Genomic DNA, 16558 nt, shown 5'->3' with positions numbered 1-16558 from the left:
CCAATTTCAGATATTCTAAGTGACAGAAAACAATGACAGTATGGTATAGGAGAGTATGAGGGTTTAAATGAGGGTGGGCAATCACACAGGATTTGGAACCTTGGGAAGGCTCCTCATCAGTCCAAGATATACATGTCATGTTACCCATTCCAGTTATTTATATGTAGGTCAACTTCCCTACTGGCTTATATCATTCTCCAGGGCAGAAAAGTAGATCCTATTCATCTTTGACTTATCAATTGTCCTTTGTTACTTATCCACATAAGAGGTAATCAAAAAATTAAATGGAAATAAATGGAGGAGTAGCATTTGAGCTGGGCTTTAAAACATGAGCAGAATGTGTACAGCCAATCAGAGGGGCATTCTAAGCAAAGGAAGAGTCATTTGTCCTATGCCTGGGGATTCTCAACCTCACCACTATTGACGAATAATTCTGTGGGTGGGGATAAGATTACTGTCCTGTGCAGGGAAGGATATGCAGTAGTATCCCTTCTCTGGCCTCTACCCACTAGATGCCAGTAGCAACACCAACCTTCTCCCATTGTGACAGCCAAAATTAGACATAATTATTTCTCATAAGGAGCCAATCATTCATTTCCCTGCCCTCAATTGCTTCCATTGAGAACTACTGGCCTAGAGGAAAGAAAATAATATTGAATGACACTAGCACATAAGGTTCTATGCTAGGTGCTATGGAATTGACAAAATAAAAGACATATCCTTCTACTAAGAAGACAGAAAGTGTTATGTGTAAAAAACAGATGCAAAAAAATTCCACCAGAATGTCAAGGGCAGGGGAATTAATATGAAATTAATGAGCTGAAATCATTCTTTTTACATTTGGAGGTAAAAGAAGAGGCATGAAGTGGGTGTTAAGACAGAATAAGTTGTGGAGAGTCTCAGCACCTTAAAAAAGTTTTAAACAAAGGAATAATGTGAAGACCTGTGTTAAATGGACAGAATAATATTTTCTTTGGGGAAGCAGATTTAGAACAATATAAATATATCAAGCATTTAATAATACAGATTTTGATAATAAAAACCTCCCTACCACCCTTCATGTTAAAAATTAAAATCTAATCCATATTAGTAACAATAACAAACATAAAAAGTATATAGCAAATACAGTAAAGTATATAAATCACAATATGTGGTACCTCAGGTGGTGGTAGTCTGATTGTGCAAGCTTCTATACTTAGACAAACTTGAGTTTCTGTTACGTTGATGTTTAATACTGAAAATAAAACATTTAACTATGAGCTAATTGGAATTATTACTCCAAACTACTAAATTAAGTATTTTAGAAACAAAGGAAACTTATTCAAGTCAAAAACAAGAACAGATTTTTTTCCATACATGGTAAAATTCAAATAATAACCACTTAATATTTGGCAGTTTAGAGATGAGACATCTAAAAGAGGACAAAAGTATGAAACAGCATGAATGTGTGTGGGGTGCAGGTCACAGGCAAGGTTACAACAAGAAAAATGAGACACCCCACAGTTAAGAGGAAAATCCAAGAAATACCTTATACAAATCTGACCTATATATAAAAATAAAGAGATTGTCCTCTTCTGTAATCTAAAGAGGTATCACACCACGTTTCTGATTTGAGTAGTCTTTTACTAACAAATATCTTCAAATGTACTGGCAGATTCCAGAACTCCTAGAGCCTTGAAGTCTTTGCGTTTCTTTTTCATAAAGAAAACTAATTCTGAAATGTCAGGATGGTGTTGACTTTGGGAAGGGTTAGTACATGAAAAAAACATGAAGCGGGTTCTGGGGTACTCTTAACGTTGTTTCTCAATCTGAGAATGGTTACAAGAATATGTTTAGTTTGTTAAAATTAAATGAGCTACACACTTAAAATTTGTCATAGTGTATTAATTTCAATAAAAGTTAAAAAAAAATCCTAACACAAGAGTGAGGAATTTTCCTCTTCTAAACTGTTATTTTTAATCCCTACAGCTATAGTCTATTGACAGTGTTTGATGATGAAACTAGATGTAGGTAATGAACCCATTCACCTAGAGAGCTAGGGCACACTGACTGATACTATACAACTTAAACATAAAACTAGTGCAAGGAGAGCAAACAGGCTTCAGCTAGAAAGTCAACTCAGATCTAATAGTTTTAGATTACAGCTCAGGATTTTAAGGCTATGCCCAAATGATATGAAACGCTATCATGATTGATTAATAACGTCTACATTATTAATGTAGTGGTGGTGACTCAGGATTCTCATCTATCTGCTATCTCTGGACTACTGTTTAGGGAAGTGTCTATCTGAAATATAACCATGCAAATCAATGAAAGAACTAGATTAAGCCATATACTAAACTGTATACTTTAGATCATCTGTGTCTCTTTTTACAATTTTTTAAGGAGAAAAAGAATCCTATTCTTATAATAAATAAAGCTTTGACTTACATCAGTACTAAAGAATTTTTGACAATACATGATTCTGGAAACTATACATATAAACACCTGCAGAATTAAACTCCTTCATGGTCATGGTTTTCTTAAGTAGAGAAAATAAAAACATGGCTTTTTCCAATTAAGATGAATTTTTCTCATATAGTCTAGAATGTACATTTTGAACAAGAAGTGATTTCCCAGGTGAAATTCTCATTACAATAATATCTGATTAAGGTCTTATACAACCTAATTCCTAATTAATCAATAATTATAACAACCCAATGATTTAGTTATTTTTATTCTTTTTTTTTTTTTGAAATAGGGTCTTGCTCTGTCATCCAGGCTGGAGTAGTGCAGTGGCGCAATCATGGCTTACTGCATGCAGCCTGAACTCAAGTGGCCCTCCACTTACGTCTCCTAAGTAGCTGGGGCTACAGGCATGTGCCATCATACCTGGCTAACTTAAAAAAATTTTTTGTAGAGATGGAGTCTCATCATGTTGCGCAGGCTGATCTTCAACTTGTGGGCTCAAGCAATCTACCTACCTCAGTCTCCCAAAATGTTGGGATTACAGGCATGCACCACCATGCCCAGCATATGATACTGTTTTCTTTAAAAACTATGAATTATATTATCTATTGACTTATGCATTTTTACTCACCAACAGCACTTTGTTTTCCCATGTGAGAAAGAAAATCTCTTCCTTAAAAAAATTCATAGAATATGCCATATTACTACAACTCATAAATAATCATGTTTGATATTTATAACTATGCTTGATGTGAAATTATCAAAGCTAAAGAAAATACTTTAAAACGCAATTGTTATATAAAGGAATATCTGATGACAGCTCAGAGAAAAAATATAATCATTCAAAAAGTATCTCTTCAATTAAAAGGATGGAAACATCCAATTCTTCCCCTAAGTATCTATTTCCTGCTATATTTAGAAAACAATCAGACTTCAACAAAAATTCAGGATAGCTTCTCAGTTTTAACAGTATTGTGTTCATTTTATCATACTGCTTCATAATTTATATTTATTCTTAAGTATCAAGTATTATATAATAATTTTTTAAAGAAACATCAGCAGGAGTGTGTATATAATCCCAAAGTAAAGAAATGACATTTATGTTGTTGTGGGCTTGCTTGAGATTGCTTAGGTGGGTCAGTTTCAAGAATTATTCTCTAAAAGTTATATATCTTAAAATTAAGGACAGATACACATTGATATGGTTTGGCTGTGTCCCCACCTGAATCTTGAATTGTAGCTCCCATAATTCCCACATGTTGTGGGAGGCACCCAGTAGGAGGTAACTGAATCATGGGGGTGTGGTTTTCCTGTGCTGTTTTTGTGATAGTGAATAAGCCTCATGAGATCTGCTGGTTTTATAAAGGGGAGTTCTCATGAACATGCTCTTTTGCCTGCTGCCATGTAAGATGTCCCTTTGCTCTTCCTTCATCTTCTGCCATGACTGTGAGGCCTCCCTAGCTATGTGGAATTGTGAATCCATTAAGCCTCTTTCCTTTATAAATTACCCAGTCTCCAGTATGTCTGTATTAGCAGCATGAGAACAGACTAATACACACATAATAGAAGTAATCTAGTTCAGAAATCCCCAATGACTAAAATGATAAAGTTACCTTGTATCAATAGATGGCCAGTTCTATTCCAGGCTGGAGCAAGTCTAGCCGTGAATGAATATGAAAGGCAGTTCTGAAGAATTACAGGAATTACTCTTTGTGGGATCTCCATCTAAAAATATTAAACGGCAAAATATGGGCAAGTTTAGAGCAACTGCTGTGTGCGTATATTAATAGGAAATGACTGCTCATTTAGATCACCATCCAACAAATTGGGCTATTCCACATAAAGATATAGTCATTGCTAGAGCTAATCATATCTGGTTCTAAAGTTAAAGAAGTGTTAAAATATATCACTTCAAAACCACTACTATTGTCATGCTTTCACGGCCAAATACTACCTGCTTACCTTGGCCAATAAATCTAAATCTTGGGAGTTCTGTGCTAAAACCCTTGATCATTACTTCATATTCTGCTCTACACAGACAAATCCAAATGAGAACAAACTTGCAATAGTCATTACTGTTCACTCTGTTCCCGGATCAAACTGAGGGTCAGGATGTTATTTCTTGTGACCCAATAACAAGGTGCAGATGAACTGGAAAAAAAGAGAGTTTTTATTTTCTGCAACTGGTTACAGGCAGAAGGCCTGGAAGTTATTACCAGACCAACTCAAAATTACAAAGTTTTCCAGAGGTTATATACCTTCTAAGCTACATGTCTACGTGTAAGTCTGCATTCATCTAAAGACATAAGTAGCTAATTTCTTTTAATCTATAACTAAGATCTGAGTCATGAAGACCTTCTTTTGGAGCCTCAGTAAGTTTATTTAATCTAAATGGATCTAGGTGCTGGGGCGATTACCTTTATCTTGTCTGCTGCTAAATCATAAAGGTTTGGGGAGTTCCTTTAGACCCCAATAAATTTGTTTGAGGAGGCCTGGGGAGTTTCTTCAGACTCCCGATAAAACTTGTTTCATCCTAAAAGAGTCCTGTTAAGAATTCCTTCATTATCTTGTCATGCTTCAAGGCCCAGGAAAAGCCTAGGCAAAACTCTTGGTGGGGTCTTTGTTACATTCCAGCCTTTGTAAAAGGGCACAGGCTCAACTAGCTTTTAAAGTTTAACCTTGCTACTCAGTCAGTGCTGGGACAGTTGTAATGGAGGCCTGGGTTAGTGAGACCTGGTCTGCCACAACTCCAGAAAATACATACTTACATGGGCACACATGAAACCAAGAGAATATCTGTATTTGTATAATACCAAATTAATTTTAAAAATTAAATGTGCACATAATAATTATTGGAAAAAATTTGTTGGGTTCTTTCATGCACATAACAATATTTATGAGAAAGATTCTCCAGTTTTTGTTTGTTTACAAAAGGAGTTAAATACATTATCAATATTAACAACATATGCTATTAATATCACTTTTAACACTTACCTTAGCTCCATATTTTTCAACATAGGCATTAAGTTTTCTTGCTTTATAAAATGGTATCTGTAACAAAAATCCACATTTATAAAAAGGACTTAACATAAGTATGTAATTAAATAATGCAACAAGGAAAGATTTTAGGCATTATTCTGCAGAGGGCAAAGAATCAGGCCATCATCTAATTAGCCTCTGTGCCTTGCAGAAGTGATGATCATTCTCTCCCTGAACTGGAATCTGTGGGCACATTTTCAAAGTGAGGAAAGCCTTTCTGGGAGTGGCATGACCCCATTATTCATATAAAGGAAAAGGCCAATAAATTTTGTAAATAAATATTTAACACCTTTCTTAACATAGAACTCCTAGGCATACATAAGGAAAATGGACATAAATGGAAGACTATGTTCAAAAGGCCTAAGTGCTCCAACTCATTAATAAAAGGAATACAAATTAAAGGAAAATATTATTTGTAACCTAACAGACTGACAATTATTTAAAGTCGTGAATATCTACAGTGTTCATGAGGGTATGGGAAAATAGGTTTTCTCCCAGACCCTTTGGTAACATGCAGTCCAGCAAAAAGCTTTTGAGACAGCAATTTAGCAGTATCTATATTATAGTTTAAAGTGTATTACAATCTACCTCTAAAAATGTAACAGACAGAAACTATCAGACAAATAAGTGATACAATTTCAATGATGCTTTCTGAAACACTGTAACAGCACAAACTCAGATGTGCACTGGAAAGTATTAAGTAAATTACTATATATCCATACAATGAAATATTTCCCAGCCTTAAAAATAAGGAAGATACATATACTGACATGGAAAGATATCCAGGAAAGGTTGTTTAAGGGGAAATGAATGGCAAGTTTCAAAATAGTATGTATGTAATCCCATTTTCTACTTTAAACATCATTTTTTTTTACAGAATACCTTTGTAAGAAAGCAATACATTTTTAAAAAACAGATAGCTACTTTCCTCTTATCACCCTTGCTAAAATTCACATACTTGAATTTACTAGTACTCTAAAATAATGTCCTTTCTCCATAAAGATATTTGGGTAGAAAAAGATACAAGTACGAGATATTAATTTCCTTGTTCACCAAAAGCTTGTCTTTTAAAAAAACTATATTAAGAAAATATGGCTGTGCATGTGGCTCACGCCTGTAATCCAAGCACTTTGAGAGGCCAAGGAGGATTGCTTGAGCTCAGGAGTTCAAGACCAGCCCAGGAAACACAGTGAAACCCTCTCTCTACAAAAAATACAAAAAAATTAACTGGGCATGGTGGTGTGCACCTGCAGTCCCAGATACTTGAGAGGCTGATATAGGAGGATTGCTTCAGCCTGGGAGGTGGAAGTTGCAGTAAGTCAAGATGGAGCAACTGTACTCCAGCCAGGGAAACAGAGTCAGACCCTATCTAAAAGAATAAAATAAAATAATATATAAAATAGAGGGAGGGAGGGAGAGAGGAAAAAATTGAGGAAGGGAGGGAGGAAGGAATGAAAGAAGGAAAGGAGAGAGAAAGGGAGAGGGAGACAGGGAGGGAGAGGAGAGGAGAAAATAAAAGAAAAAAGAAAAGAAAAAAAAAAAAAGACAAGATGGACATATAACCTAGACCCAGGAGAAAAATAAAAGAACTTTTAGATTATTTGTCAGCATTGTTAATAAATGTTGATTTCACTGGATTCTGGGGAATTAAAATATCAGAGAAACAGAGTTTCCAGAAAGATTGTTGATGAAAATCTCAGGATAACATATTTTTTTCAAAAGATTATTGGCACTTCATTATATTCCCAGTTACATATAGAATTGGGAAATGTTTCTAATACTAATTTAAAATTTCTAAGTGTAAAAATATTTTTAAATAAAATGTTCTATTAGAAGAAATGTTGATTCAAGTTCTTTAAAAACAGGAGGAGATTCATTGAAACGTCAAACTTTTTCCTTTTAGTCTAAATAAAATATGATAAAATGTATCAAGCCCATGCTATTTTAAAAATCATACTGTTGCATGTTTTATTAATCACTAGTCTTTATCTTAGCATTAATAATGAGAAAAATAAATGTTAAATTAGAACCACAAAAATGGATTTTAAACATCAGGCATATCAATGTTAGTTAATAATCCAATTAACCTGTAACACATTGTGATTAATCAATTAATCCTCATAAGCAACTTTAGCTATCATACCTAAATTATTATTTGTCAACATTGTTCTCAACTAGTAATATGTCAAAAAAATGTTAAAATACTAACCGACATCACCACCCAAATTTGGTTTAATATTCCAGACACAGGTGATGTAAGAATATCTTCATGCAAAAACAGCAACTGCCTGTGGAGATGAAATATATTACAAAGTGAACTTGCTCACGGATATGGATGGTTTGGTTCTATGTTCCCACCCAAATCTCATGTTGAATTATAATCCCCAGTGTTGGAGGAGATAACTGACAGGAGGTGATTGGATCATGGGGGTGGATTTACCCCCTGCTATTCTTGTGATAGTGAGTGAGTTCTGATCAGATCTTGTTTAAAAGTGTGTAGTACTTCCTACCCTCAACTCTCTCTCTTGCTGCCATTAGAAGAAGGTGCTTGCTTCTCCTTCAGACTTCCGCCATGAATGTAAGTTTCCCGAGGCCTCCAGCCATGCTTCCTGTTAAGCTTATGGAACTGTGAGTCTATTAAACCTCCTTTCTTCATAAATTATCCAGTCTCAGGTAATTCTTTATAGTGTCAAAACAGACAAATGTACTCACTGTCGGTTTTTACTTTATTGGAACATTTTAAACATTTGGTTAGTTAAAATGTTAAGTTTCTCCTAGGCAACAATTGTGTTAGAGACTTTCTTTCCCCATACTTAGCATAGCACCTTGAACAGTGTAGGTTTAGGTACTCAGCCAATATTTGAATTAAAATAATTAGGAAGTTTTAGATACTAATACTAATGTGAGACCTTGTCCCTGCATCTGAATTTCCCAACCTCTTTCATCTGTTAATCTAATATTTTAGAATTCAATTTTTGCCCTATATACTTGAAGACATCTAAACATGGTAAAGAATCTCTCTTTTAACTCCTATTTCTTCCATTTTTCCTTGTTAAAAAAAAAGGGCGGGGTGGGTAGGGGGAACTAGAGGCAAAAGTCTAAGGATTCACCTGTCAGTGAAGTTATCAACCACTTAAATATATAGAACCACTGACTAAATTCTTTTCCTTCAAAAAGGAAATTCTTCCCAAGCCAGAAAGAACTGGGTAGTGGTTTCAACAGCCAAATGAACAACAAACATCATCACAAACAAATTACCATTAATAATTAAATTTCAAGGTTCAAGGGAAAGATAGGAAAAACACACAAAGAATACAATTGGAAATCTGAAAACCTTCAACGGTACTAATCATCAAAGAAACAAAATAACCATTAGGATGTGTATGGGGTTACTTTAAAAAGCAACATGGGCCAATCTGTTTCTGGTGGCTTCATATTTGTTGGAACCCAGGTGGATCAGGTACTTGCTTTGGCAAGGCCTGCCGTTATCTGACACAGCCAGATGTTAACAGAGAGGGCTCTGCTCTCTTTATTCAAGACTGGCTGTCAATTACTGTGAGGGTGAGTTAAGATAACCCCACTCTGTGGGCATGGCCACCTTCAATTTGAGGGCAAACAGAAGAAAAACCTCACTTTAGGTTTTCCACCTAGTTTAGTATTTCCAAAAGGAGTCACAGATTGTCCTTAATATTGTTTGTTCTTCTCTAAGTAGTCCATTTAAATACATAATCTTCTCATGTATTCTATGACTCTTCCTTTGAGTGCCTCAAACAATTTAATCACAGAATCATGGAATTATACTTTAGGCTTCTCTAAGCTGTTTTTCTTTCTTTCTTTCTTTCTTTTTTTTTTTTTTTTTTTTTTTTGAGATGGCATCTTGCTCTGTTGCCCAGGCTGGAGTACAGTGGCACAGTCTCGGCTCACTGCAACCTCCAACTCCCAGGTTCAAGCGATTCTCCTGCCTCAGCCTTCCGACTAGCTGGGATTACAGGCGCCTGCCACCATGCCTGGCTAATTTTTTGTATTTTTAGTAGACAGGGTTTCACCATGTTGGCCAGGCTGGTCTCGAACTCCTGACCTCATGATCCGCCTGCCTTGGCCTTCCAAAGTGCTGGGATTACAGGCATGAGCCACTGCGCCCAGCCCTCTAAGCTGTTTTTCAAAGACTATGAGGGATCAGATATTTTGAGACAGATCCTAGAGAAATACTCCTCAGTGTCTCATACTGACTTGAGAATTAAGAAATTATACTAATCTAAAATGTTTATATTATTTCTAAGTGCCCCATAAACAGTAGGTATTCCATAAATATGGATTAATTAGGATCTCTAAGTTTTTGGGAGCCTGATTTAATTCATGAATGTCTGTGGAGATTTTAAACTTTTAAAAAGCATGTAAGAGGTCACAAATATAAAAACTCAAGAGGGAGATATTCTATTGCAAGTATTTTAAGTCCCTCCTTAAATGTAATCCAATATACCTGGTTAAAACAAAATTGACTGCCTTTATTTTAAAATTATAAACACAAATTGAGTGAGTACTTTGCTGTATAGAAAATTCCTCTAAGACAGCTTTTATAGGTCTTAAGTTTTAAAAGTCTTAGTTATAAGATGTATTTTTTACCTGCACATCTTCATTTGTGTAGTCCTAATCTCAGTATCTGCCATCTTATTACTCAGTATTATTCTGACGGCACAGAGTTTGTTTAAATCTGGAAGTGTGATGAAGAACAGAGACTGCTGCCTAGAATTATTCATATTTTCCTCTTGACTGTCTCAGAAATCAGACCTTTAAAACTAAACAGCAAAAAAAAAAAAAAGGTAGTAAATTATCTTACCAATAGAGTTCTAATACCAAGTCAGCAAACAATATTTGATACTGTGTTAGAGTAGAATCATAGAAACAAGTTAGTTTGCAAACTTCAGCAGTTATGTATCACTGCTATTTACCTTTAAGATCTTCCAATGATTTTCTAGGATTTTTGGTACAAGTTTTACCAAGATACAGTTCACATAACATAAAACCCATTTAATATGTACAATCCACTGTTTTTTACTGTATTCAGAGTTGTGCAACCATCACTGCAATACATTTTAGAATATTTTCATCACTCCCTTTTCTATAAAATAATTATTTTTTGGCTGGGTGTAGTGACTCATGTCTGTAATACCAGCACTTTGGTAGGCCAAGGTGGGCAGATCAACTGAGGTCAAGACCAGCCAGACCAACATGGAGAAACCCCGTCTCTACTAAAAATACAAAACTAGCGGGGCATGGTGGCACATGCCTGTAATCCCAGCTACTAAGGAGGCTGAGGCAGGATAATCACTTGAACCCAGGAGGCGGAGGTTGCAGTGAGCTGAGATCACGCCATCACACTGCAGCCTGGGCAACAAGAGCAAAACTCTATCTTGAAAATCGAAATAACATTATTATTATTTTTTAAAAGTCAAAGTGTATAGCAAAGTCTTCTGTTGTTTCAGGTTTTTCTGTAAAGCACTTCAAGGTTGAGGAATATATCATTTTTCATTGTACACAAAAGAAAGTGTTCACTGAAATCTCTAAATTGTTGTGTAGTTTTTGTTTCCACTAAGTTACCCAGCTTTAAAATTCTATTGGAGGCACAGTGTACAGTTGATAATTCACGAGGTATACCTTTGAAGTCTACATTATATTTTACTACAGAAATGAAAACTGGAATATAAAAGCAAAGCAACCTAGTGAACCCTCAGTACTCTAGCATGTACAAACACATGGGGGAAAAGTAAGCTGGACTCTAGTTACTTCCAACTTTTCAACATCAATATGTTTTTTCTTTTTAAGAAGGAATAACATACTGGCCCAGGAATGTGCAGTGTGAGTAGCCTTCTAATCACTGAAATGAGTTTGTGGTGTCATCTGAGGAACGCTGGTAATGCCCTTTGGCTCCAATATATCTTCCTCATTCTAGCATCACAGCGTTTGAAATTTTCATCATGAGAGAACCAGTTGGTTCTTTTAAAAATGGAAGTACTCTTAAAATGGTTAACACAAATTCACACAAGATGTTGATGAATTAAGATGATTCCTGGTTTCATGAAAAATAAAAATACTCCCTTTCTGATTCTATGTTTTGAAAAGTTAAAAAAAAAAAAAAAAAAAAAAAACAAGTTCCAAGGTAAACACTGCTGACTTCACACTTTTAATTCTCTTCACCTGAAGTTTTCTAGTAGATAGCATCAATAATGATCAAGGTAAAATATATGGCAAAAGGCTGATTATGGTTTGGCTCAGGACAAATACATATTTTAAAGAAAATAGGACAAAGACGTGGGTGAAAGTTTGTGGGCTGTTACCTTCATTTCTAACACACATTTCCAACTAAAATTACTTTCTTTTTCTTTTGCTTTTTGAGACCAAGTTTTGCTCGGTCGCCCTGGCTGGAGTGCAGTGACGCTATCTCGGCTCATTGCAACCTCCGCCTCCGGGGTTCAAGAGGTTCTCATGCCTCAGCCTCCAGAGCAGCTGGGATTACATGTGTGTGCCCCCACACACGGCTAATTTTTGTGTTTTAGTAGAGACGGGATTTTGCCATGTTGGTCAGGCTGGTTTGAACTCCTGGGCTCAAACAATCCACCCACCTCTGCCTCCCAAAGTGCTGGGATTACAGGCGTGAGCCACTGCACCCAGCAGATCTCATTTTTCCTTTAAATTATTGTAGAAAGGTAAATTCCAGGTCACTGAAAAGTTCCTGGGTGCAAGTCCTCCCGTTTTGCCAATCTTCAAATACTCACGGATTGGAAAATTGTATGTAAACAAGAGTGATCTGATCAGGGATAAGCATGGATTTATTAGAATCACTACTATTTTTTAATTTTGTGAGTTCCTAGTTAGCAAAATTTTCAGATTCAAAAAGGGTGTAGTTTTCTTTGGCTAGGCTGTAAAGAAGTATATTGTGAAGCTCAAAGCCTGGCCAAGCCTTGTTAACAACCACGGATGCGCTATGAACATCCTGTCCAGGGGGTCGCTGCACTACGTTCCTGTCCCGGGATTTCATCCTTGTTCCGAATCCCCAGCAGGGCAAGGAACAAGTGCTAGGAGCGCACAACGGGAACCCACACAATTCCGCACGCGAGGACTCGGAGACCCCCCAAGGACCAAGCCCTGGGAGCGCCCGGCGCGTGCAGTGCGGCGCGAAGCCTTGGGACCGTGGCCCCATCGGGAGCCCCACTGGCCTCTGCCCACGGGACCCTTCCTAAAAATCAGCCTGGGCGCGGGGTTCAGGGCGGCCCCCAGGCAAGCGCCCACCCTCTCCCGGCCTGGCTGTGTCCACAGTCACGGACATGAGTGGAAACGAATCTAAAGTCTTTGTTCTGCTAAATCCGTTTTAAAAGGTGATTCTATAAACTTCCAGTACATAAAATGCCAGAACAACTGGGGCTCATGGGTCTTTGGAGATGAAGACTTTTTTTCGTGATCCAAACCAACGCCCTCAGGGCACAGGCACTGGGATCCCGCGCTCAGAACGGCCTTGACCTGCGCCTCCCCAAGCGTGTGGAAGAGAATCGGGAAAACCGCCTGACAACTGGGAAAGCAACGCTTCCAACGCCCCCAGGCTTCTCCTCAGGCGGAGGAAAGGGCGGGTGGGCGGCAGGGCCTCGGCGGCCTCCTTCGCTTCCACTCGGCCTCCTCCAAGCAGCTGCGGCCCCAGGCCAAGCCTCCTGGCCTCCGCGGGGCATCGACTGAGAACCCGCGTGCGGCAACTCCCTCCTCGCGGCCCTCGGGAAACGCCCCTGGCTCCCAGCTTGCCCAGCGTGCCCCACCTTCCTCAGCGTGTCCCTCGCACCCTCCTCGCGGCCCTCAGGAGACAATCTCAGCGTGCCCTGCGCTCTCCCAGCGTGCCCTGCGCTCTCCCAGCGTGCCCTGCGCTCTCCCAGCATGCCCTGCAAGCCTTGCGTCCTAGCACGCAATGAATGTCAACTTTTCCCGCCAACGCAGGAGTCCACCAAAGCCGGCCTTGTAGGACCCAGTGATTCCCTGAGAGCTTCTCTCAGCGCCCGCTGGCGTGGTTGGGACGGGGCACAAGGTTCTGCCCGCCCTCAAAGGCGGGAAAGCTGGATCAGCGAACACGAATGACTGCCCGGAAGCTGCCGGCGCTGAAGCCCCGACTGACGGCGTGCTGCTCAGGGGCGCCCTGGCCTCTCACCTCCGCACATTTCCCCTCAAATTCTCATGCCCGACTTGACAGCTTCTCCAGTTCCTTTAGTGGTGCGGAATCTCCATAACTGGAACATCTTAATGCCTGGTGTGCAACAGAAGCATGGTGCAAGCTCGTGGGAGCAAATGCAATAAGCGCCTACCGTGTACAGACGCATTTCTAGGGGCCGCTGCTAGAGCACTAAGCAAGCAGCATTCCCGGTCCGCCTGGGACGCACATTTTCCTAGGGAGTTTGAGAGAAACAGGTAAGCAAGATAAATGTGCAAAATCTTAGTGTGGCAGATGGTGATAGGTGCATTGGAGAAGAATTAAGTAGGTTAGGGAGACGGGCGTGCCAGGGAGAGGTCGTTACGTTTGATCGTGTGGTCAGGAAGGCCTCATGGAGAAGGGGACATTTGAGATAGACATGAAAACGATGACAGTGGGCAGCCTTGTGCGTGTCTCGGGGGAGAACGTGTGTTATGAGAGAGGGAATCGTACAAAGGCCAGGGCAGGAGGGGCACCAGCTGGCTGCAGCAGAGCAGGAAAGAGCTGGCTCCTTGAGGCCGAGGAGTTAAAGAGAGCCAGACAGGGTTAGGCCGGATAAGCTATGAAAGTGTTAAAGGTGCATCCAGTCTGCTGAGCTGAGAATGGACGGAAGGGGACCGGGAAAGGAAGAAAAGCAGTTAGGAGGCAATGGCAGTAAGGAGAGAGGTCGCTTGGATCATAGTAGTGGCAGTGGAGGGGGTGGGATGGGATTGGATTCTGGATATACTTTGAAATTAGATTTAATAGGATTTGGATAAGGATGTGGGGTTTGAGAGAGAGAGAGAGGAATCAAGCATCACTCCAGGGTTTTTATACTAAGAATTCAGAAGGATGGATGGGATTGCCATTCATTGCAAAGGGGAAGTCTAAGAGGAGTAAGTTTGGCGATGAAGATCAGGAGGGTTCGTGTCAGTTTGGGACTTGCTGACACTGAGACATGAAGAGGAAGAATAAGAGTTCTGGGGAAAGATTTGCATGTAATAGATGTTATTTAAAACCCGAGACCAGATTGGATCTCCAAGAGAGTGAGTGTAGGAAGAAAAGGAACCCTCACACTGGATCCTGGGACACCCCAATATAAGGTCAGGGAGATGATGAGGAACCTTATGGGTGCAATGTCAGGAAATTTTCATTGAGTCAGAGATTTGCTACTTTTCAATCTCACATCTTCCCAGCTCCCAGAAGTGGTATTGTCAAAGAATGAGATTTTATATTGTGTTTGAAGTCTAATCAGTTAGTCATTTACATATTTTATTTGCAAAATAATTTTTGGCAAAGAGGAATGTTTTCAATATCCGCCTATTAATAAGAATATGTTCAATATTTACAATTGTTTGGTTACTTATGACCCCAGATGTGAGATCATAGTAAGTGATTATCACAAGATTGTTGAGAGAAGTCAGCCTCCTAAGACAAATATACTTTGTATTAATTGAACAAAACACAATCTTCTGAAATAGTCTAATGAATGTAATGTCTCAAATTTAACATTTATAGTTTGAAGGTTTTATGTCACAGTCCTTGGAATTATTAAAACAAATCTTTCAATATTACAGAAAATCTCTTTGTCCTATTTGGTATATACACATGGGGAAAAAAACCTTTGTTTTGTGAAGACAGGTAGAAAGTAAATATAGATTCAATTTAAATTTTGTGGTAACAGTGGATATCCACTAGTCTTGCCTATCTATATAAACAAAGGGAAGCCAAGTGATCTTTATTTGAAAAGCACATGTATCAACACTTTATGTTCTTAATATCTGTGCTATTGAACTTATAGCCTCTGGTTTCAACAATAATTTTAACCAAGGCAGAATTAAAGACATTTGAAGTTTTAAATTATGTTCACATTACCAAATACCCAAATACAAAATAGGCCATTGCTAATAACATAAAAGGTGCTTAACAAACATTTACTGAATGCTTTCACAAGTGGATCTCTCCCAAGCTTTTATATTATGCCTATGAGAAACTGGTATCATTTTATGTCATGAATTCTGAATCTTGTTACCATCTTTGATTTAGCCAATAAGAAGCAAATTTGAGATCCACTTTGAGCAATTGTGCAGGACTTAAGGAAATGCATCTTTATATGTGCATGAGAGGAGCTGTGGCTTAGTGGTTAGGAGCATGGTCTTTGGGGCCAGACTGCCTGGATTTGAATCCTGGGTCTGCCAATTACTAGCTATGTGATGTTAAGGTAGGACACTTAACCTCCCTGTAGTGCAGTTTCATTACTTTAACAGCAGGGATTATAATAGTACTGTTTAGGGTGATAATATACCCCTTAACATAATAAAGGAGTTAATGCACATTAAATACATAAAATACTTATATCAGTGCTTAATGTAGGGACAATTTAAGTGTCAGTTATAGTTAACATTAAAACCATAGGGAAGAAGTATAAAACAGGCTATGAAGGCTGTATCTTATACTAGTATGTTTTAATACTAGTCACGTTTACTATGTGTCCTTGGGCCTGATATTTTGCTTCTCTAAGATACTATTTGACCATATGACACATGGGAATGATAGTAACTAGCTCAGAGTCTTCTTGTTAGGATTAAATGAGATAACACATATGAAATGTTTGGAAATACTTCTACAAAACAGACACTTACTGAATGTTAGTTCCTCTTTTTACAAACTTAACTCTTGTTTTAATTTACTTTACCGCCTTGGTTTTCCTTTGCTTTGGTTTTTATTTGCTATAGATTGAATCATGTCCCTCCCCCAATTCATATGTTGAAGCTTAAACCCCGATGTGACTATATTTGGAGACAGAGCCTACAAGGAGATAATTAAGATTAATGAAATCGTAAGGGTGGGGGCCTGATCTAAAAACAA

The 16558-nt window shown here is 38.4% G+C and overlaps 1 protein-coding gene across 4 annotated transcripts in view; it reads right to left on the bottom strand.

Moving 5' to 3' along the window:
* The window catches only part of CUNH18orf63 (chromosome unknown C18orf63 homolog), a 44613-nt gene extending 30828 nt beyond the window's left edge, over positions 1–13785 (bottom strand). Inside the window, exons 1-7 of one of the 4 annotated variants that reach the window (XM_032293752.1) lie at positions 13673–13785; positions 10111–10275; positions 7697–7775; positions 5443–5499; positions 4062–4173; positions 3080–3121; positions 1158–1234 (exon numbers count right to left, since the gene is read on the bottom strand). In XM_032293752.1, coding sequence (XP_032149643.1) covers positions 1158–1234; positions 3080–3121; positions 4062–4173; positions 5443–5499; positions 7697–7775; positions 10111–10244 — 501 coding nt within the window. In that variant the 5' untranslated portion in view covers positions 10245–10275; positions 13673–13785. Of the gene's footprint in view, positions 1–1157; positions 1235–3079; positions 3122–4061; positions 4174–5442; positions 5500–7696; positions 7776–10110; positions 10583–13049; positions 13121–13289; positions 13336–13672 lie in introns of those variants that run through there. The other 3 variants (XM_032293749.1, XM_032293751.1, XM_032293750.1) reach the window with 3 other exon arrangements.
* Between the last annotated feature and the right edge of the window lie 2773 nt (positions 13786–16558).

The sequence above is a fragment of the Sapajus apella genome, unplaced genomic scaffold (genome assembly GCF_009761245.1).
Source record: "Sapajus apella isolate SASKATOON/1434 unplaced genomic scaffold, GSC_monkey_1.0 scaffold30, whole genome shotgun sequence".
NCBI classification, from domain to species: domain Eukaryota; kingdom Metazoa; phylum Chordata; class Mammalia; order Primates; family Cebidae; genus Sapajus; species Sapajus apella.
The sequence above is the reverse complement of the archived record's forward strand: the minus strand, read 5'-3'. Positions and strand labels throughout refer to the sequence as shown.